Raw genomic sequence first — 22,425 nt, 5'->3', positions numbered from 1 at the left:
TCAAGGCATTGAGTATAAGAACAGGGATGTCATGATTCAAACCTGGTAAGTTTTGACATGAATCGAAATCAAATGATACAAGTTTTATTTTCAGAATTTTACCTTGTAGAGTTTTATCCTGAGAGGTGAAGTCTCTGAAGCAAAGGGCAAAGTATATCTTGAATTTCACATAAACAACTGCAGCAACAATGATAACAGCCAGGATTGTGAATAGCAGCAGGAATATTAGAACAGAACCATGTTTGCCTAAGGAATTAAACAAATAATATTTGTGATTGATCTCATAAATCAGGCAATCAGTCAAACACTACAGTTTCTATTAACCTCACACAACATAAAGCACCACAGTTTCAGAAGTTATTTCCCTCTTTTTGGAAGAGAGGAAATGTAACAAAGGTTGATTCTTGGAATGACAGATCTCTATCAAGGGAAATCAAGTTAATTGAGGCTTTAATTTCTTCAACTTAGATGATTGAGAAATTATCTCTTTGAAAAGTACCATTGATGATTATGGGGATAATATGTCCTTTGGCTGAGTGTCCAGAATCAAACGACACAATCTCAAAAAAGTATTCAGTCATTTAGAACAGAGATGACAAAATTTATTTAGCCAGAGTGTGGTACATCTTTGAAAATGAATCCCCTTAAGGCTCATTCACTGAGTACATGTTGGACAGAAAATCAAGAGGTATGGCATTTGTGCAAGAAAGATTGGCCACAAGCTTATTAAATGGTGGAGCAGATGAGAGGATTAGTCTTGTATTGTTTGTATACTTATGTGGTCCTGATACTGAGCAAGTTATCTTCAATCTTAATTATGAATGTATTGCATTTGCAGCTACTTTTAAACATTCTAAGACCTAAAAGAGTGACTATATTTACATATCTTTACAACAACAACCTTGCACTCAATGTCACCAAAACTAAGGAGTTGATGGTTGACTTCAAGTGATCATTGGGGGATCAGAGGTGGAGATGGTGAGCAAATATAAGTTCTTAGGAGTCACTATCTTGTAGGATCTTTCCTGGACCCAGCACACCAATGGCATCATGAAGAAAGTACATGAGTGCCTCTACTTCCTCAGGGGCTTGTGAGGTTTGGTATGACACCAGAAACCCTGGGCAATTTCCACAAAGGTGTGGTGGAAAACGTTCTCAACAGCTGCAACACGGGTCTAATATGGCAACACCAAACTCCTGAACGTAAAGCCGTCCAAAAGATAGTGGACACAGCCCAGGACATCACAGGTAAAACCCTCCCCATTATAGAGAACACCTACAGGGAACGTTGCTGTCAGAGAGCAGCAGCAATCATCAAAGTCCCTCACCACCAGCACACGATCTGTTCTCACTGCTGCCATCAGGAAAGAGGTATAGGTGCCACAAGATTCACACCACCAGGTTCAGGAACAGCTGCTGCCCCTCCACCATCAGGCTCCACAGCGACAGACTCAGTCAGAGACTCATTTAAGGACTCTAAGTTATGCACTTCATTGATTTTCTTTTTGTTCTCTCTGCATTGCACAATTTGTTTACATTCGTTAACTGTTTACAGCGATTTGTTCGTTTACATGTTTTATGCTGTGTACAGTTTATTTTTTGCACTACCAATTAGTGGTAACTGCTGTGCCCACAGGAGAAATAATCTCAAGGTTGCATGTGATGCCATGTACTGTATGTGCTCTGACAATAAATCTGAATATGTCACCTGCTGAGTGTTTCCAGCATCATCTGATTTTATTGCAAATTTCTGGTATCAGCAGGTATTTCAATTTTATAATTTTCAATGTTATAATTTATTTAAAGTAGTAAGGAAATAATAAATCATAACAACCATTTATGGCCCATTTTAATTTGCTACTGATAATTAATTTACAGCAGGTGGTGTGGAGCTCAGAACTGCAGACCTCACCTTCCCTCCTCTAATTTTCCCCTCCCCCAGGCCCCCACTGGTACAGCCACGATACTTGGTCATACTGCTCAAAATCTAACATTTTGGACAAAGCGTAAAATCCTGTGTATGTTGTAAAGATATCATTAAAAAATGCTGGAAACATGCAACAGACCAGAAAGTATGGATTAGCGCAGTGAGAAGAACTGAGACCGCAGGCTGTGAGCTCATTAAGCTCAACTAGTTTACTTCGAGTTTCAAGCTGCAGCCTTTAAAACACTCTGGAGCCTACCGCTTACGTCCTGGAACTCACATCATGCTGACGTAAGCATGTACGCATACTTCCAGCCTGTACCGAAAAAGAAGGACCCACCACGCCATCTTTGTGTGGCTTCCCCGCTGACCATGCATAACAAGCAGAGCCAGTTGGCCGCTACAAATATGTGCACCACCACAGGACAATCAAAATAATGAGTGATACGGGTTTGGACCCTTCTATAGTAATGGAAGTGCAATAGATAAACGTCATTTAGAAATGAGAGAAACAAAACAAAATCAAGTAAAGATAGACACATGGGAAGAGGAGCAGCGCATCTTTGAACTGGTAGAGAAAAGGAATGGAATTTCTGTTAAATTGGCAAACACAAACATCCTGGATTTCTCTTTCATTTGTCTGTATTTGCCTCCTTATTGAGTCGTCATTTATCCACTTCCTGTTTTCAAAAGCTTTGTATTGGTTTCCATTTCTTGTATTTGCTTCTTTTCCCTCCCTACATCTTTTCTTCCTATTAATTCCATCCATCCACCAGTGCTCCAGCTTCAATTTATTGTCCTATTAATAACAAGAAAATGCAGTACCTTTTCCCAGAAGAATTATGTTACCAGTTAATTCAGCCTCTGGACAATGTAAAATACAATTGAAAGCTTGATTTAGATGTTCTGCTTTAATTCGTATGAACATAAGGTGACTTATGAAGTATGTTCTATTATCTTCTATGACAAACCTAAAGGGAACAGAAATGTAAGAACTTATTATTGAAAATAAAACATAGAAGAGTGTAGGATCGCATGGGCCCTTTGGCCTTCTATGTTGTGCCAACTTGATTAAACCTGCTCCATCATGAATATAACCCTTCCCTCCCTAAGGAAAATATTATTGTAAATTGTGTTAATTAGGTATGTGTGGACTGTGTGTAACAGAAATTCTTCTACATTAAGATAGTTATAAAAGTGAAAGGTGTAAAATGGACATGATAGTGTAATTTCACATTGAATCTAGATAGAGCAGACATGGAGGATTATTCTTAATAACATCAAGAATAAAATGCATATTCCTCTATGGATTTTCTTTAATTGATATGAAACTGAATGCTAGTTATTCTAATTTATGCAAAGGTTGATATAAAGCAATAAATTGGAAAATTAACAGTGCCAATAATTAAACTCTGGACAATATTTCATCCAACAATCTGTTTCCTTGTGCAAAAGATGACAATAAATATAGAATAATCTATATCAGTACACTTCTCACCTTGGAGGTCTTTCATAGATTGCATCTGTTCCATTTTTTACAAAACCGTTATTGTTAACCTTCCAATATAGCATGCAGAAATCATTGATTTTGTAGCCAAGAAGAGCTTTGCATTCAATTGCTCTTTCATCTCCTAAAACAAAAATCTCCATCACATTTGTTACTTTGTTTTTGTATAGTTGGTAAATTAATCATAATTTTTTTTACATTCTACTTCACTAAATTGCCAGCAAAATAATCTTTCTTTTCCCCATCATATGATATACACAAGAACAACATTCAGATAGGGACTTAAGACTTGTGTTCCTTCCAGAGCAAATCAAAAATTGGATTGTAGTTTCAATCTAGCCAGGATCAGCATTAAAATTTCTCTGAGGTTAAATATCAGTTATCAGTGTCCTGCTTCTATTCAGCTCGTGTACAATTATATAAATTGGGCAAAGGAGGTTGAGAGAGCAGGAACAAATTAAGTTTGGTCACCATTGGCACTTCGTTACCTTCTAAAAAAAACCAAATCTGTGAGAAACGAGCTCCCATTAATATGCCCATGCCTTTCCAAATACAAATTAATTATTTCCCTCAAGATCTCTTCCATTGACTTTCCCACAACTGATGTAAGGCTTGCTGGCCTGATTTATCCTGGCAGCCTTTCTTATAAAGCACATATTAACCATCCTCCAGCCTTCACCAGCACCTCATCCATGGCTAACAAAGATTTTAAAAATTTCTGGCAGGCCCCAAAGCGCCTCCTCCTTTACTTCCCATCAAGCCCTAGGATTCACTTGGTCAGCCTCCAGAGATTTATCCCATCTCAACCTACTTAAAGGCTACCAACACCTCTATTCATAATGTGAATGTGCCTCAGGATATCACTATTCCTTGGAACTCACTAGCTCCCATGGGCTTCCCCGCAGTAAATCCAAGCAAGGATTATTTATTTATGACCCACCATCTTTTATAGCTCCACATACAAATTAACATATTGATCCTTAAAGGGATGTATTCTGACTTGAACTACACTTTTTCTCTTAATTTACATATAATCTTTTAAGGTTTTCCTTTCCTTGTCTGCCAGAGATAGCTCATGGCTTCTTTTTCCCCTCATAAGTGTATACCTATATCCCTTGTACTCCACCAACTTTCATGATCCCAGTGGCCTACACTCATCATATATCTCATTGTTTTTCCTGACCAAAGCCTCAATATCTCTTGTCAACCAAGGTTCCTTTATCCTGCCAACCTTGAGTTTCACTCTAACAGGAAAATGTTGTCTCTGATATTGCCAGCAGCAGGTAGAAGCAAATATCTGAAGGACAACAGGCAGCTGATATATTGTTTTCAGAAATATATAAACTAGTGGCACTGGTAAAAATAAAATAGAAATCCAGACTGTAGGTTTATAATTCATATAGTTTGGATGCTGTTGGTTTAAATTTTCCGTCATTGGTTTTAACAGCTAGAGTCATAAAGAAAAGATGGACGTCTTGCTGTCCAATCACTTGTGATGGTTAGTAGACATGGTTTCAACCATCAATGAAACATATGGAATGGTATATGAGTAAGCTCCTTAGTACCTTGAACAGACATTGCTTTAAAAAGCTATTCTCAAATTTACATACCTAGTTCAACCTCAATGCGTTCTTCCCTACCAGGATAAATTAATTTTGGTATAAATGGTTCAACAAACTCTGTGGAAAAATGTAAATATGGTAGTTAATAACAGATGTTAATTTTTAATTAAAACCATTTATACCACAGCAAACAAAGCAGACCAAACAAAGAGTTAAAACTCTTCATTGCATGACGCAGCTTAAGGGATACTGTCCACCCATGAACCAAGACATGGAGCCTGAACCAGACAGCTGGAAGAGGAACATAGATTTCAACATGTTCTAATTCTCTCTGCTAGGATGAGTATTGAGTCAAAGAACGTGTCCCACTTGGCCAAACAAAATATTCCATCTCTGAGGAAAGTAATATTATCAAAAGTAACAAGTAATTATGTACCTATTATCTCTGTCAAGGTACCAATATTGGGTCTTACAAGAAGGCCCAAATTGAGATTAGAGACGATCTCAAATATTTTACTGAAATCCTAAAATCCCACAGTGGGTTGAATCTTTGGATTTTCATGGGATACCCAACATTATTGAGGCCGTCTCATCTGGCTGAATTAGCTAATTTGACAGCCACAACTAAAAAATATTACAAATGTAGAAATATTTACCTTTTGCTTTAAAATTTGTGACATCAATAGAGAGAAATTGTCAAGATGTTATTGGGTTTTACCCTGCCTTTGGCTCATACTAATGAACAACTTGCACAGAAAAAGTTATTAAAGTGGGAGTAACTTTAGATTTGACATAAACTATTAAAATTGTTTTAAATCAATCCTGAGGTTATGAAAATGGGCACCTGAGTTTCTCTTTTCACACTGCTTACTAATCAGGCTGACTGCCTCTCATTTTATCTGTTTAGACCTCAGAAAAAATGGCATGTAAATGGAAAGGTAACAGCTTCAAGTAGAAGAGGAGAGAGAGGATGAGCAGATTGGTCAAGCTCCTGTAATTAATAAATATTGGGAGGAATTCGGTAAGATTAGTGGGTTACATACATATTTTAAAACAGATCTTATTTGAAATACAGAAGAATTCATATTCAGTAACATTACAGGATCTATGGAGAATGTTATGCACATTTCACAAGTAGGTGCTCATTGAAATTATGTCATGAAATGAATAGACCATTGTTTGGAAGAGGAGACAAACTGGCTGTTTAAAAGTTCCTACAGTGTGCTCACAGAAAGATCACTCCTAGGTTTTGTTTAACTAAGAAAATAGATGAGAGCAGAAGGTTAACTCCTGTTGTTTGCTGAAGAAGGTGGGGATTTTTGCAAGTGAGAAAGTCACATGGGCTTTCCGGCAGTTGGCAGTTAGAGAGAGAGAAGACCAAGCTCAACAAGCTTCTCTCAGCCAGTGTGTGTGACACTAAAAGCAGCTAAACAGAAAGCTCCAGAGCAGTGGATGGCTGGAAGTGCTATCTGTCTGATGTTTCTCTTGGAATAAGGGGAAACAGAAAGGAACTCTGTGGTGGCAGCCTGAAGAAAGAGGTTACCATCTGGAGAACCCTGATGGGGTAAGTTTTGTCCTACCTCAGATGTGGAAATCCTGGAACAACAAATATCTCTCTGCAAACCCTACAAGAAACTTCCTGAGGGGTCAACATTTACCTTTCGAGCACCAAAGCCTGGTGAACTTTATACATGTTAAATTCTGCGCACAGTATAAGAATTGCCTACAACCAGAGAATTGGAAGAAGAAGTGAGATTGAACTGTGAACCAAATAACTTTTCTTAAATTTATACACACATCATATACATGCACTTAGAATTAGAAGGGGGTTAATTTGGATTAGTTAAGAATAGAGATAAGTTAAAATTTGATTCTATTTTCATGTTTAAAGATAATTAAAAACAACTTTTGTTTAAATAACTACTTGTCTTGGTGATTGTCTATTGCTTCTGGGTTTTGGGGTCCTTTGGACTCGTAACATTTTATGGGGTTTTGTCCAGTCTATTGAACATGAGTTTTGTGGGTTATTACTTAATTTTTTTTTCCAAGCTAATTTAAAGCTTGAGTGTGAAAAACAGCAGCAATGGATGTTGATAAGTTTTTGTCAGAACCATCACCTGCAGAGTTGAAGAATAAGAGAAAAGAGAAACTGATGGTTATTTCTAAGGCATTAAAACTGACTGAAGTTGAACATTGGATGAGGAAAGTACAAATTCAGAGGATTAAAGTGAAATATTGTATAGGTAAGAGGAAATATGTTCAGGAAGACTTAGAAGATTTTCCAGAGGATAGATCTGGTGAGTTGCAATTGGAATTGGAGAAATTGAGGATGGAAGAAGAAAGAGAAAAATTGAGGGTGCAAGAGGAAAGGGAGAAACATAATTTTGAGTTGCAGAGACAACAATATCAGGCAGAGGAAGCTGAAAAACAAAGGATGTATGAGTTAGAGTTAACTGAAAGACATTAAAGTAGAGAGGATTAAAAGTGAGAAAGCTGAAGCTGTAACTCCTGGGGAGAGGTTTTTGCCTAGTAGAGAAGAAAATCTAGTGCCTCTTTTTGCCTCCCTCATCAAAGAAGAAGAAGTTCCCCTGACTGGGGGAACATTTTTAGATTTTCTGGAAAATAGATTTTCAGATTTTTGAAAAGATTGCTGATAGTACAAAATGGCCAAAAGAGAAGTGGACTTTAATGCTCCAAAATGTATTGAGGAGAAAATCACAAATTACATACTCCACCTTGATTGCACAGCAAGTGGCAAATTATGATACTGTTAAACAAGCAATATTGAAAGCTTATGAGTTGGTTCCAGAATCATATAGACAAAATTTTAGGAGTTTGATAAAAACATGGAATCAATCTTATATGGATTCTGCTTTGAAGAAATCTGTATGGTTTGACGATTGGTGTGCCTCAAGAGGAATAAATAATGATTTTGTCTTGGTGAATATCTATTGCTGCTGGGTTTTGGGGTCCTTTGGGCTCATAACACTCCCCATACATCGGACTTTACTCTACAAATAACCTTGGGATTAGGGAACAGTCACTGTGGGACCAGACATGCAGCACACCCAGCTCTGTGATCAGATCAACCTGCTCCTGAAGTTGCACTCTGTTCAGAACATCTGCTCATCCGATTGGAAAGCAAGCATATCAATCAGGCCAACTTACTTCCTAGAATGTACCAATCTCATGTTTTCCAGAGATTTTCCCTGCCACTTCCCTGTTTCTCAGTCCCACATAGCACCCTAACCTCTCGCTCAACAAGATCTACAATCCTAACTGTGGATAGAGAACATATGGATTTGGTTGCCAGCATCAAGAACCCTTCAGAAGAGAATGAATACGCTAAGCTAATCAAACCTTTTAAGGAAGAACCCCTACGAATGACAGGATTTCATTTTATATGCAGACCTACCTACTGTGGAGACTTGTCAACTCATATCAGAAAGCATTTTGCAAAATCAAAATTGTCCATTTGGTAAAAGTTATCTGCAATGACATACCTTTGATTATCAGTTTTACTCTTCTTGTAACATTATATTGTACTCCTCTATTTTCCAGAGTGAGTACACACAAGTAATATCCCGCATTCTTTCCCTCCACTTTCTGAATGGTATATGTAATTCCTGTGTGAACTTTGTCCTTGCAGTCCTGAAAGTTACAAGAATATAATGTATTTTCCATATGCACAGTCAGGGGAACATCTTTTTCTTACACGATGAACAATTTTCATTCCATTGATACATAGTGATCAATTTTCACAAGAGATGAGAGTCTCATATCACTCTGAGCAATGAAGATAAATATTTTTCCATGGACATATTTTAGTCTTAAGAATGGTAAATAGTTAGTTAAGCTGATTGCTGGGTGAATTTGTAGAACAAATTAATTTAGATTTCTCAGCATTTGAAGACGAAATCTTTTGTTTCTTTGTTTTTGACAGAAAAAAATTTAAAGTGGAAGTCCGAAAATCCAAACTGCTCAGGGATTGGATCAGTCCGGATTTTCAAATTTTCTGGATTCTCGGATAATACTTTTAAAATTCAAATTTAAGGAGGAAAAAAGAAGAGATGAGCACATAAACTGATAAAGTTTATTCATCAGCAAATACAGCATGCTTCATTCATCAAAATTAACAGTTTTAAAGAAAAAGAAAAATGTCACTCTGCAGCTGTGGGTCTTACAGATGCACTCTCACACACAAAAAAAAACAGCTAAATTTAAAATGTTTGAGAGTTTTCAAAATGTCCAGATTCTCAGGTGGTCCAGATTTCTGGCATCCGGATTTTTGGACTTCTACTGCAGTTTTTTTTTTACCTTATGCCACCTAATAGAAAACTATAATCTCATTAAAAAACAATGCAGTACTTTTTAAAATAATATTCCTTTATATTCAGACCTTTTAGTGCTTAATGTTTTTTTTACAATGTTTTTATTTTGACTTGTATCCCCTCATTATTATGAACACTCTCTTGAAGGTTGTTTAAAACCTTTAAAATTACATGAAACTGAAGTTCATTTAACACAGCAGTCAGTGGAACTCTGTTACATTGTTAGCAATCAACACCGGGATTCAAATCCCACGCTGTCTATCAAGAGTTTGTATGTTCTCCCTGTGCCGGAGTGGGTTTTCCCCCGGAGGCTCTGCTTTCCTCCCACCCTCAAAACATAAGAGGGTTGTAGGTCAATTAGGTATAATTGGCTGGCATGGGCTTCTGGGCCAAATGGGCCTGTTAACATGCTGGATGTCGAAATTTTTTTAAAAATTAAATTTCCTTTTCATATTACCCATCTTCTTTCTGCTTGATCACCAGGCAAAATTACACATTGACTTTAGTAGGCCATGTTGACACACTAAGTACCAACACCACTATATTCAGCCTTATTTTCAATTTAAAATTTAAAACAAGCTATATTTTCTTAAACAATTGTAGCCATCACTGAAGTAAAGGGTTATCCAAATTGTTTTAGGGTCAATGAATAAGTTTCAAAATGTTACATCCTCTTGTTTTAACTAATGGCCATAAATCTTCCAAATGATGTGTGTGGAACAACGGGCCCTTTGGCACAGCTTGTCCATACAGACCAGGTTAGTCTTTTGCCTGCGTTCAGTTCATTTCATTCTAATCCCTCCTATGCATTCGTGATGAATGTTACAAACTGTCCCTTCTTCTACCAGCCTGTGCCCTCAGTCGCCTAAAACATTTTCCCCATTCATCTGAAATCAATGCCCTCTCATTTCAGATTTCCTGCCCTGGAGAAAATAAAGGCTATGACTGTTAACCTTATCTATGTCCCTCATGATTTTATAAACCTGGCGAGGGCCCAGCCTATCCAGCCTCTCACTTATAATTCAAGGCTTTGTAATGTACTTGTGAATCTTTTCAACACCTTTTCTAGCTTAATGACATCTTCCAATAGATAGGTGATCAAAGCAGCACATAATACTCCAAGTGCTATGGCACCAGCATCTTGTACATTCATAATACAAGTAATTTAGTCCTTAAAGTAATTTAGTCCATAGAGATAAATAGATTCTTAAAATATTTTTCACCTTTAGCCATGTAATATTTTCTTCTTTGCTGATATAATCTTCTAGTTTTGGACAGGACAACGTAATGGATCTTCCAACATTTTGAGTCTGATAATATGAGGGAATATAGCCAGATCCATCATCCCTGCGTACCTTCAAAATTGTGTTTGCACTATTAACAGTGGACGTTCTATTGCTGTAAACAGAAAATTAACACCAGCAATATAGTAATATTACAATTATTATTGAAATACAACCATTAAGCCAATGTTTTTTCTCCACCATATTCAAGGATATTTGTATATTTCCTTCTATGTAATCCTGGTCCAGATCATTATTCCTTCATTGTCACTGATCAAAATGCTGCAATTCCCTTCCAATACTACGTAGGAATACTTTCATCAGGAGGACATAAGTTCAAGAAATTGACCAACAACCATCTTCAAGTAGAGGATGACAGTAAATGTAGGCTTTTCCAGCAAAGCCAACATCCCAAACAGGAATATATGAAAATAAATACCGTGAAACAAGTTTAATTCATCTTGATCTTTGATTTATTGGAGCCAGAAGAGAGAGTGGGAGGGAGAATCTTTGAATGAGAAATTCAAATTTATCTTGATTTTTTTTCAGTGATTAACTATGGGCTATTCTTTTTATGTTCACCATGAACCAGCTAGAATGTGGAAGGAGAGTGGGTGTAGACGAAAAGAGAAGGGAAAAGATGCAAAGGGACCTGGGAATTATCGTGCAGGACAGCCTGAAGGTAAACTTCCATGTTGAGTCATAGTGCAGAAGTTAAATGCAATGCTGGCATTCATATCAAGAGGAATAGAATACAAGGGCAGGGATGTGATGTTGAGGCTCTATAAGGCATGTGAGACCTCACTTAAGATTATTGTGAGCAATTTTTGTCATACAGATGACACTTTCCTTATTCTAATGTTTCTTAATTTCAAAGTAGTATCTTCCAAAAGCATGAGCTACGATATTCCAAATTTTGATGTCTTTAATCTAACACAAGGTCTGTCAATTTGACTCCTTATTACTTCTAAAGGCTCGAGAGATTTTCGTACACCTAATCCAATTTCAATCTTAGGTAAGCAAACATCTTTTAAATGAGCCCACTGATTGATATCATCCTGATATGCAATATTCTCGTTATTTGCATGCATGGTCTTCTGAGTATATATACTTGGAAGATTGCAAAACTCATTGCAATTCAGTCCAGCAATCTCTAAACCTGAAACTATATTAGTTTCAATGTTCCTTTCATTGTTCATTGTCTTCAATAAGATCTGTGATCTTTTTCCATGAAGATAGTTTATTCATTCATTTGATAGTACAAAATGATGTGGTACTTCCTGGATCAAGAAATGTGTCGTGTTTCGGACCCCAGAGGGCCCCAAAACCCAGCAGCAATAGAAATTCACCAAGCCAAATGGTTACTTAAACAAAAGTTGCTTTTAGATTTCTTTAAACATAAAAACCGGATCAAACTTTAACTTATTACTATTAACTTAACCCCCTTCTAATTCTAAGCACACATGTATGTAATGTGTAAATGTTCGGAAGCATTACAGGAAACATGATTAACTAATTTGCAGAAGCCTACTTGTATCAAATTAAGCTGGTCAGTCTAGCACTAGCAGGACCACCATCCATACTGCTAATGTCTTATTTTTAATAACTTATTTTCATTTTGCAGACATGCATAAAAAAACAACCATTAATTAATAACATAAATTGAAATGAAATATCCACATCTTCAAACAACCCCATCCCCCCCAAACAGTGCGCCAAAGTAGAAAAAAAAGAAACAAAAGAGAAAATATGGTAAATCCTAATTCATCTCTGAAAAAAAGGTCTTAATTGAAAGTAGCATAAGATTGTATTATTAAGAATATTATATTTATTTTTTAACTGTTCAAATGACATTAGTTGCCCTTGCAGATATCAATCTTCCACATAGCTGTGCCCTTTATGGGACCATGTATGCAGAATTTTATTATCCATTGTTAAAGGAATTAATTTATTTTGAGTGAGTGTATTTTTGGAGATATTTTTCCTTTTGTTCCAATTTAAATTATTCAGTTTGTACCAACTATTTAAAATATGCTTTGTTAATGATGCTTCCTTTCCACCAGAAATAGATTTAATATCTTATTTATATATAAGATCTTCTGCTTCTCTCTCTCCCCGACTTTGTGCAGTTCAATTTCCCCCTCCCCCCCATGAAGGCTTACCTCTTCCATCAAAGAGGAAAATTACAAATTTCATCTAGGCCGCCCAATAGTAATATTTAAAATTTTGGAGTTGCAAATACCCCCATATGATATTTCCAAGTTAATTTTTCCATGGTGACTTTCCAAAGAAACTTCCTAATTAACATTCAAATTTTGAAATAAACTTCTGTGGTAATGGTATTGGAAGAGTCTGGAAAAGGTCATGCATGTGCATAAATATATTCTTTTTAATACAGTTAACCCTTATGATCAAAGTTACCACAAGAGTTATCCACTTATTTAAGTCTTCCTCAACTTTTTATAGCAAGGGGAGATAATTTATTTTATACACATTTTTCAAGTCATAATCCATTTTGATCCCCAAAAACTTAATCCCATTTAATCCCATTCTTCAGGCATCTAAATTGCACTTTTCTTTGACAATTTGTATAATCCCCATCAATTAATCTCACTCTTATCCCAATTTAATTTGTACCCAGAAACCCTGCCATAATCCTCCAGTTGTAAATACAACCTCTGCTAAGAGGTTTCCGGTTCTGTCAGATATATTAAAACATCATCTGCAAAAAGACTAATCTTACGTTCATCTTGGTTAACTCTGAATCCCTTAATGTCTGGATCCCAACGATTAATTTCCACCACAGGTTCTATAATCAATACAAAAAGAGCCAGAGATAATGGACATCCTTGATTGCTAGATCTGGATAGTGGGAATGTTGGAGATACTTGACCCATTTGTCACAACTCTGGCCTTAGATTCATTATATAGGGCTTGAATCCAGTTTATAAAATTTTGACCTAATCCAAATTTCTCCAGTACTTTAAGTATAAAATCCCATTCCAATCTATCAAAGGTCCTTTTCAAGTCCAAGGCAATTGCCACACTTAAGTCACCTCTTTTCTGGGCCAATCTGGTTGCATTGTCCACTGATTCCCTTTTCTTACAAATTCCTGTTTGATCCTTATTTATCAATTTTGGTGGTGATGCCCTCTCCAATATGGCACTACCAGCACTTGAATCATTCAAATATACATGAATATTTCCAACACATTTATTTTTATTTCTTATATCTTTTGGATTCACTATTTTCCCAATTTTCAAAGCAGGAATCCTACTCAATCACTGTTGGAATCTGATCAAACATTATCTTACAAATTTTCAGCTTCTAACCAACCTCCAGGGGGCACAGTGATCACTAATCTGTCTCCAATTAAAATAGCAGTGAGCGGTTTATAGGTGAGTTGAGCTCAGGTTTGAGAATTTTAAATCATCCTTCACCCACTGTTCCTCGATTACTTGCATCGTTGAGGATCAAATTTCACCCAATTTAACTTGTGGGATGGTACGGCACCTGCTATCTGGGATGCGTGCCACCTTAAGCCTCTTAAATCTGAAGGAGCACCCAGATGAATGGCTACCGTGGAGGAGACCCTGGGCAATGAGGTGGCTGTAACACTTCGTCATTAGGAGGAGTCAGGATGGCCTTGGACTACCTCCTCTGGATGGAAGTGGTACCATTGCTGTTGTTGATAAGAAGCAGGGCAATTGCATTCTGGGCCATTCGGAAAATTCAATTCACTCACCACACATAAAAGTTGAGGAACAAATTGAATGAGCCAGGGACCGGACCCTTGGACACAACTCCCCATGGGGAAACTGATGGACGTATCGGGAAGATTGCAGGCCATCAATGGGTATGGGCTGAGTGCAATGTGTGCAATCCGTGGGGCACTAGCTTGTAAATGGATTAGCATGGTGTGGTGACTTCTTGGGGTGGAAAGTAGTGTGGATTGGGCAGAGTCATATGGCCTCTCTCTCTGGAACCTGGTGGGGGTGTGGATTATTAGGATAATGTGTCTTTTCTGTCTGGAAACTGGTGGGAATGTGGACTGCAGAGTCACGTGACCTCTCTGGCTGGAGCTTAGCCGGAAGTCACCTCACCTGCCAATCAAAGTTCAAAGCTGCACACAAGTGCGTCTGATACACACTTAGTCCTCACAGATCACATAGACATGTTTTGCATTGAAAAAGCCAACCATGTGCAGTCTCTGCTCTCTCTTTCTTTGTTTGCTGTTGCATGGAGACCATCACTGAACTCCAAGCTACAGGCTACAGGAAGCTCCGGAGGGCCAAATGAAATGGGCCTGTCCTGGATCCTGAGGTGTGGACAACGCTGGAGACCAGGCTAATTTAATATACTTGTTAGTGTGTTGTGCCTGCTAGAGATAGAGAGAGATGATGGTACCGTGTGTTTAATCCTCACATTCCCAATCGGAAGTTGAGAATATTTAGCAGTGATTTATTCACATCCGATGTGTATTATTGCTGTGTATGTGTTTGTTTGTTGTTCAAAGTTTGTCCAAAGTTGTTCCATCTTTGGACTTTTGTAACAATTGCTGAACTCCAGGCTGTGAGCCACAGGCAGCTCTGGAGGGCTGATTCAATGGGCCCATCCCAGATCCCAAGCAACAGTGACACTAGAGATAAGGATCATGTGTGTGTACTCATTAGTTTAGCAGTATACTGTGCCTGTGAGTGGTGGGGATTGAAGAAGTTAAACCCTCGTTTCTGGGTCTATCATGCCTATGAGTGGTTGGTGCTGAAGAAGTTAAACCCTCGTTCCTCGTTGTGACTATGTGTTGTGTACGTTAGTCTGTGTGAGTGGATGCCTTTTGTGAATTCCCCCATGCATAAATAAAGCCCACTGTTAGTTGATAACATGTGTCCAGCTTGATTCTCTTTGAAGCCATCAAACCTATTCTTGAACACAACATTCTTCACAATTATCTATCCACTCACAGGAGATTTTTGTCCTCAAATACAAACCTATAAAAGTCCATTCCAGTTTGAGGAATGGCTTCCAAAGCACCTGACACTTTCTCAACAAAGTTACCACAATATTAATTAGTTGGAGTTCTACCAAAATAATTGGGGTAGAACATATGAAAAATTTTGCCAGGAGTCACTTAAGGGTTTATAGCAAGGGGCAATGTGAAAATTCAGAACTGTGAATAATCACTCTTATAGCTACTTACTTGACAGAACAAAAATAATTCCCAGTGTCATTCGCAAATGCAGGCCAAAATCCTAAAGAGGTTCCTTCATAGGTAATTCTGCCTCCTTTTCCTAAAAGCTTCTCATGACCACCTTCAAGCGTATATTTGAGCCAGGTTATGTTGAATCTGTGTGCTTGAAGGTTGTTCAGGACAAGTGAAGTGGATGTATTACACAGTTTACAGGTTAAACGGACGTGCTCTCCTTCAATAGCAGTCACTGCTGTAGAGGTGTATGGAGGACATTTGTCAATCATGTTCCCTAACAAAAAAAAGGAAACAAGAATCAATCATTTGCAGAATCTACAGTAAAGTATGAGAAACAGTACACTATGTTACATCCATTCCATCTTTGGACTTTTATTACAAGTTTATGCCTTTCAAATATTTTTCATTTATGCTAAATGCAAACTTTATGAGTTCTCTTTCAGTGCGTTTTTTTATTACAGAGACTGATCACTAATTATTGATATGGAGTGCCATTGTTATAAATCCCTTTGGTCAGCAGGCTATTTTACTGCAGCAGTTTTGCAGCTAAATTGAATCAGTGGCTTGTTTGATATTCACATGGTTAATCTAGTTTGTGTGACTGGGCTTAGTTGGGAGTTCAGGAAACTATATTTCTCCTCTTTATGATTGATAACAGTTTCCCTGCTGATGTTTTTTGTCCTGACTGTTCCTGGAACTTTCTAATTTGTACACAAAAGAACATAAGAAATAGGGGCAGGAGTCAGCTTTCTTGCATGTCCAGGCTGCTCCCTCATTCAATAAGATCATAGCTGATTGGGCCATGGACTCAGCTCCACTTACCTGTCTCTGTTCCCCTTTACCATCAACTCCCCTTCTCTTCAAAAATATATCGAACTGTGCCTTAAATACATTGAACAAGACAGTCTCTACTGCTTTATTGGGAAAGAATTTGAAGATTCGCTACTCTCTCGGAGAGTCAGTTTCCCCCTTATCTCTTAAATCTACTGTCCCAAATCTTTAGGCTATGTCTCCAAATACTAAGATCGCATGCCAGTAGAAACAATCTCCCTGCTTCTATCTTATATACAGTAAAACCTATGGTATCCAGCACCTATAGGGATTAGTAGATGCCAAATAAATGAATTTTCCGGTTGCTTGAGATTGCGTGTTGTGCGATTGGCGAACTAACAGCGAGGTGCACCAATTTTAAACATCTGTATTTTTGTACCTATTTATATCCTGCAATTTTTTTTTTGCCTGTTGCTTAAGGCTGCTGGTTGCTTGAATTCCAAATAACAGGTTTTTTACTGTATTCAGTTCATGATTATATATGTCTCTATAAATTCTCCCCTCACCCCTTCTAAGCTCTAATGAGCATAGTCAATGAGCATATCTCCTAAGCTAACACCCCAATTTCCAAAATCAACCTGGTGAACTTCTTCTGCACCATCTCCAAAAACAGCCTATCCTTTCTCAAGTAAAGAGTGCAGAACTGTGCCCGATATCTGAGGTGTAGCCTAACCAGAACCCTGTACAGTTGCAGCAGAACCTCTTAAAGCCAATCCCTTGAGCAATGATGGCTAAAATCACATTTACCTTCTTGACTAACAAGTTATTACAAGGAAGTCATATACAAAGTCTCTGTGATCTTTCTCCATTGAACTAATTGTCAAATTTACTATTTTTTTCTTCCAAACTGAATGATCTCACATTTATCAACATTTTACTCCATTTGCTAGATGCACTCATCCACCTATATCTCCCTGTAGTCTTTCATCTCAATTTAATGTCATCAGCCAACATGGATATGTAAGGCTTGGTTGATCACATTTAAATGCTAAAAGCAACATCGTTGGGGGTTGAGGGCATGCCCATGCAGAGGATCTTAGCAGGCATATTTTGAAAGAGCTCTCCATAAAAAAAATTAAAAAGATTGTTTAAAAGCTCAAAAATCAGAATTTCATCATCAAAAATGGATACAAATATGACTAAATGACCATGGCAACCAAAAACAAAAACTGAAGAAGCAACAGCTCAGCTAGGAACATTGAGTTCCAATGAGGAGTGACTCAGCAGGGGCCTTGGGACTGGCTGTGCCCAGCAGAGCTGAGAGATTGGCCCAAGATATAGCCACCATGCTGGATGAGATGGAAACTGTGTGCAGTTGTTTTACGAGTGTTGAATCAGCGATGAGACATATTGGAAATTATATCAGAAATTAAAGAAATTGTGCAAGATTTAATGGAACAGATGAGTCAAGTGAAAGCTGAGCTGGACAAAAGACAGGCTAAAGGCTTTAGAATAAAAAGCAAAAACAGGGACACACAAAAAAAGATTAATGGATGAGATCGATCATATGGAAAATTTCAGATATAACAATGTAAGAATTATTGGACTAAGAGAAGTAATCAAGGGGAAAGACTTGGTGAGCTTCTTTGAAACACGGATCCCACAAATACTGGGACAAAACAAGTTAAACATAAAGCTTCAAAGTGAAAGGGTTCATTGGACCCTTGGACCCAGAAGAACTGTCGAACAGAGATCATGACCAATCCTGGTAAAACTTTTAAGTTACGGGATGCAATCTTGGGAGCAGCATATGAATATTCAAAGAATAACAATGGCCCATTAGTGGTTGGACAATGAAAAAGTAAGTTTTTTCAGGATTTTAGCCCAGCCTTAATCAAGCAAAGTAAACAATTTGATGAGGTAAAGAGACAACTGCCATTCGAAAACTTAAAATATTCAATGATTTACTGAGCGAAGGTCATCGACAAACTTTAAAGAATAAATTAAAAATGTAAGAGTTTTTCTAAAAGTTGTGAAGAGATTTGACCGCCAGATAAGAAGATCAAAAAGACCCTCTTGGAATGGGACTAACTGAAGGATGTATCTTTTTTTCTATTTTGCAGCGCTGAGCCCTCTTTCTTTTTCTGCTAAATCATTGTAATATTACATGGAAAGCTCTAGAAAGAAAGGAAGGTGGTGAGGAAAGTGGCAGCGTGGGAGCCCTGATTTAAGGGGGAAAATGGCACTGGGAGAAGAGTGATTTTAAAAGATGATGCTAAAGGGAGGGGTTCTTCTTCAAAAAATTCCACGGGATTTTTTTCATGGGCTTCCAGCTTCTATTGTTTACATCACTGTCAGAACTAGGGATTTTTTTTTAAAGAGGAAATGTATATGTTTCTTAAAAGGGAAAAGTATTTTAAAAGAGAAATGTTACAGTATTATTTTTAAAATTGCAAAGATTTTATTGTTATACACTATTTCTTTGAGAAATTGTATGGATAAAACAATGGTCCATCCCACATATTAATGGGTTAAACAGACCGATGAAAAGGAAAAGGGTCTTGGCATACTTAAAGAAATTAAAAGCAGATATAACCTTCCTGCAGGAAAAGCATCTCACCAAACTGGAACATGATCAATTAAAAAGAGGATGGGTAGGACAAATAATATTGTCTTCCTTTGGTTCAAAAGCAAGAGGGGTAACGATTCTAATTAATAAAAAGACACCAGTATTAATAGACCAAATCAGAAGCTATTGTAAAATTTATGGAGAAGTATGGACATTTATGAAAATTTATGCCCCAAATTATGACACTGAAGCCTTTATGAAGAATATCTTCTTAAAAACAGCAGAGGGAGGAGTGTTTAATTTTTGCTTGGACCCAAAACTAAATAAATCTGCAAGAATAGGAAAGAGGGTGAAAGCGGCAAAAACACAATTTCATATACGAAGGATATAAATCTTATCGATATATGGAGGCAATTGAATCCCACAGAGATTTATTTTTAATGTCTGCCCAGTTAAAAAGTAGAGTGATAAAAACAGAATACCTATCGAGGCTTCTATTAGATCACTCACCACTAACATTAACTTTTGCAATAATGGAAAAGCAAGGAAATGTATACAGATGGTGTCTCAATAACGCACTACTTAAAAGAACAGACTTCTGTGAGTTTATAAAGAGACAGAAATATTTTGTAAAGCAAATCAACCATCTACTAATAATAGTTTTTTGATAAGGGACATGCTCAAAGCATATTTGAAGGGACAAATTATATCCTATACAAAGAATCTTAAGAGAGAATATATGGCAGAAGTAAACAGTTTGAAGAAAGATATAGATTTAGAAAAAATACTCAAAGAACAGGACTACAAGAAGAATACAGATTACTGGAGAATAAAAAGCTATGATATAATATAATATAAGCATGTAGAACAGAAAGAGCTATATTAAAAACTAAACAACGACATTATGTGTTAGATGAACAGGCACATAGAGTCTTAGCAAATTAAACCAGAGGAGTCATCAATAATGATAAATGCTATAAAAAGACAGACATTCTCGTATTTAAACAAAAGGGAATCAATTACATCTTTAGACAATACAACACAAAATTATTCAAATCAGAATTACTAGGAGACAAGAATGAAATGGAAGAATTTTTGTCAAATGTTGAACTTCCAAAACTAGGAGAGAGAAAAGATAGAATAGACACTTCTTTTACAAGAGAAGAAATTGAAAGAGTCCTGGGTAGCCTACGGGCTAATATATCATGGGGGAGGATGGATTCCCACCTGTGTTTAACAGACAATTCAAATAATTATTAATGGCCCTGTTAATGGATGTTCTGGACCAAGCAGTAGAAACATAGATCCTTCTGGAATCATTCTCAACTACAATTATTACAGTGTTACAAAAAAAAATAGGGACCTATTAAAAGCTTTGTCATAGGGACCAATGTCTCTGTTAAATGGCAATTATAAGATTCTAGCAAAAGCATTGGCTAGATGAGGACAATATCTACCAAAATTGATACATACAGACCAGGTAAGATTTGTTAAAGGAAGATATTCCTCAAATAGTTTAGGAAGATTATTTAATATAATACACATATCAAAATTTGAACGGAATCCAAGTATTACAGTCTCCCTGGATGTGGAAAAAGCATTTGACCATTTGGAATGGTCCTTTCTATTTAAAACACTGGAAACATTTGGCAGAGGCAGAATATTCATAAACTGGATAAAAACTTAATATCATAAACTACAAGCTAAATTTAATAATCAGATGTCATTGGTGCTCCCCTTGAGTAGATCCAGTAGACAGGGATGCCCCATGTACCCAGTGCTTTTTATTTTAGCAATTGAACTGTTGGTGGGGATAATAAGAAGGGTTCTGGATATAAAGGGCTTCAAAGTTGGACAAGAAGAACACAAAATGTATCTATTTGCCAATGATGTACTACTACACCTATCAGACCCAGCTAAATCTTTGGAAAAATTACAAGGAACACTTGAAAAATTTGATAAAAATTGGACAAAAGTGAGATAATGCCATTGATACATTTTGAATATGGAAGATACCAAAAAGGAAGTAAATTTAAATGAAAGGCAGATGGAATAAAATATCTTGGAATAGCAACCAACAACAATTTACAAATCTGTATAAACTAAATTATATTCCTCTTTTGGGGAAGTCAGAAGACCTGCAGAAATGGAGAGACTTACCGACTACTCTAATGGGAAAGGTTAATTGCGTCAAAATGAAAGTATTGCCAAGACTTAAGTATCTTTCTCAATTGATGCTTGTTCCATTACATAAAAATTTATTTAAATTTTTAAATGATTATATTAAACAGTTCCTATGGAATAATAAGGTACCAAGAATCACACTGGAAAAACTGACATGGGACTAAGAGCTGGGAGGAGTTAGACTTCCAGATTTTAAAAACTACCAAACTGTGCAGGTTAGATTTCTCGCAGCCTTCTTTGTAGAAAACAGCCCTCCCTCTAGGATTCAGGTGGGAATGCACTGAATGAGGGAGGGGAAGCAAAGAAAAAAAGTAGGAATATCAATAAAAGCACCATTGTGAAAAAATGTGTTATTGCCTATGAACATAGGCAATAGAATATTACATATGAGGTATGAAAAAGGCATAAGGTATATTAAAGACTACTATGTAGAAGGAACATGTCCTTTGAACAACTAATACACAAATACAGAGGAGTGGCCAATGTTATCTCCAGCTTAGATCGTCTTAAGAGAAAGATGGGGATCAACGCTAATCCCACCTGAAATTAGTGAAACAGAACAAATGGTCTGGATCACACATGTCAAACTCTGGCCCGCAGGCCAAATTTGGCCCACGATATAATTATATTTGGCCCACAAGATCATTTCAAAAATGTATTAGAGGTGGCCCGCCCTGCAGCGAGAGCCAATGCTGTTTTTTGGTAATGTCACCCCCACCATCCTCCCCCTTCATTGCACATCCTTCCCCATTGTAACACGAGAAATTGTCACACAAGAAGTCTGTCAATGTCATCAGCCGGCAAGCCAGTTGGAAGGCTCCCCGCACAACCAGTCACTTCTCCTACCTGTCGAGCGGTGCGGCGGATGGGCGAGTGCCTGTGATTTCCTATCGGCGCGACGGGCATGGCAAGCTGCGCATGACCCCCGGGCAGCGCGAGCCCTGCGCGACTGGCACCGGTCGGCCCTTCCACAGTGCGAGCGCACTTCTCCCGGTCGCCACGGCCTTCAGCGCTTGCACCCGCGCGGACCCCAGGGACGGCTGGTTCGGCCCTGCACGTGAAGACAGAGATGGTGGCTGTCTGCAAAGGC

General features: G+C 37.5%; 1 protein-coding gene across 2 annotated transcripts in view; it reads right to left on the bottom strand.

Moving 5' to 3' along the window:
* The window catches only part of LOC138740082 (interleukin-18 receptor 1-like), a 58,030-nt gene that overhangs the window by 7,803 nt on the left and 27,802 nt on the right, over positions 1-22,425 (bottom strand). For both annotated transcript variants that reach the window (XM_069892505.1, XM_069892504.1), the window contains exons 3-9: positions 15,806-16,085; positions 10,548-10,722; positions 8,497-8,644; positions 5,042-5,110; positions 3,423-3,555; positions 2,750-2,895; positions 103-246 (exon numbers count right to left, since the gene is read on the bottom strand). In XM_069892505.1, the coding sequence (XP_069748606.1) occupies positions 103-246; positions 2,750-2,895; positions 3,423-3,555; positions 5,042-5,110; positions 8,497-8,644; positions 10,548-10,722; positions 15,806-16,085 (1,095 nt within the window). The remainder of the gene's footprint in view (positions 1-102; positions 247-2,749; positions 2,896-3,422; positions 3,556-5,041; positions 5,111-8,496; positions 8,645-10,547; positions 10,723-15,805; positions 16,086-22,425) is intronic.

Source organism: Narcine bancroftii, chromosome 7, assembly GCF_036971445.1.
Source record: "Narcine bancroftii isolate sNarBan1 chromosome 7, sNarBan1.hap1, whole genome shotgun sequence".
Lineage (NCBI taxonomy): Eukaryota > Metazoa > Chordata > Chondrichthyes > Torpediniformes > Narcinidae > Narcine > Narcine bancroftii.
The sequence above is the reverse complement of the archived record's forward strand: the minus strand, read 5'-3'. Positions and strand labels throughout refer to the sequence as shown.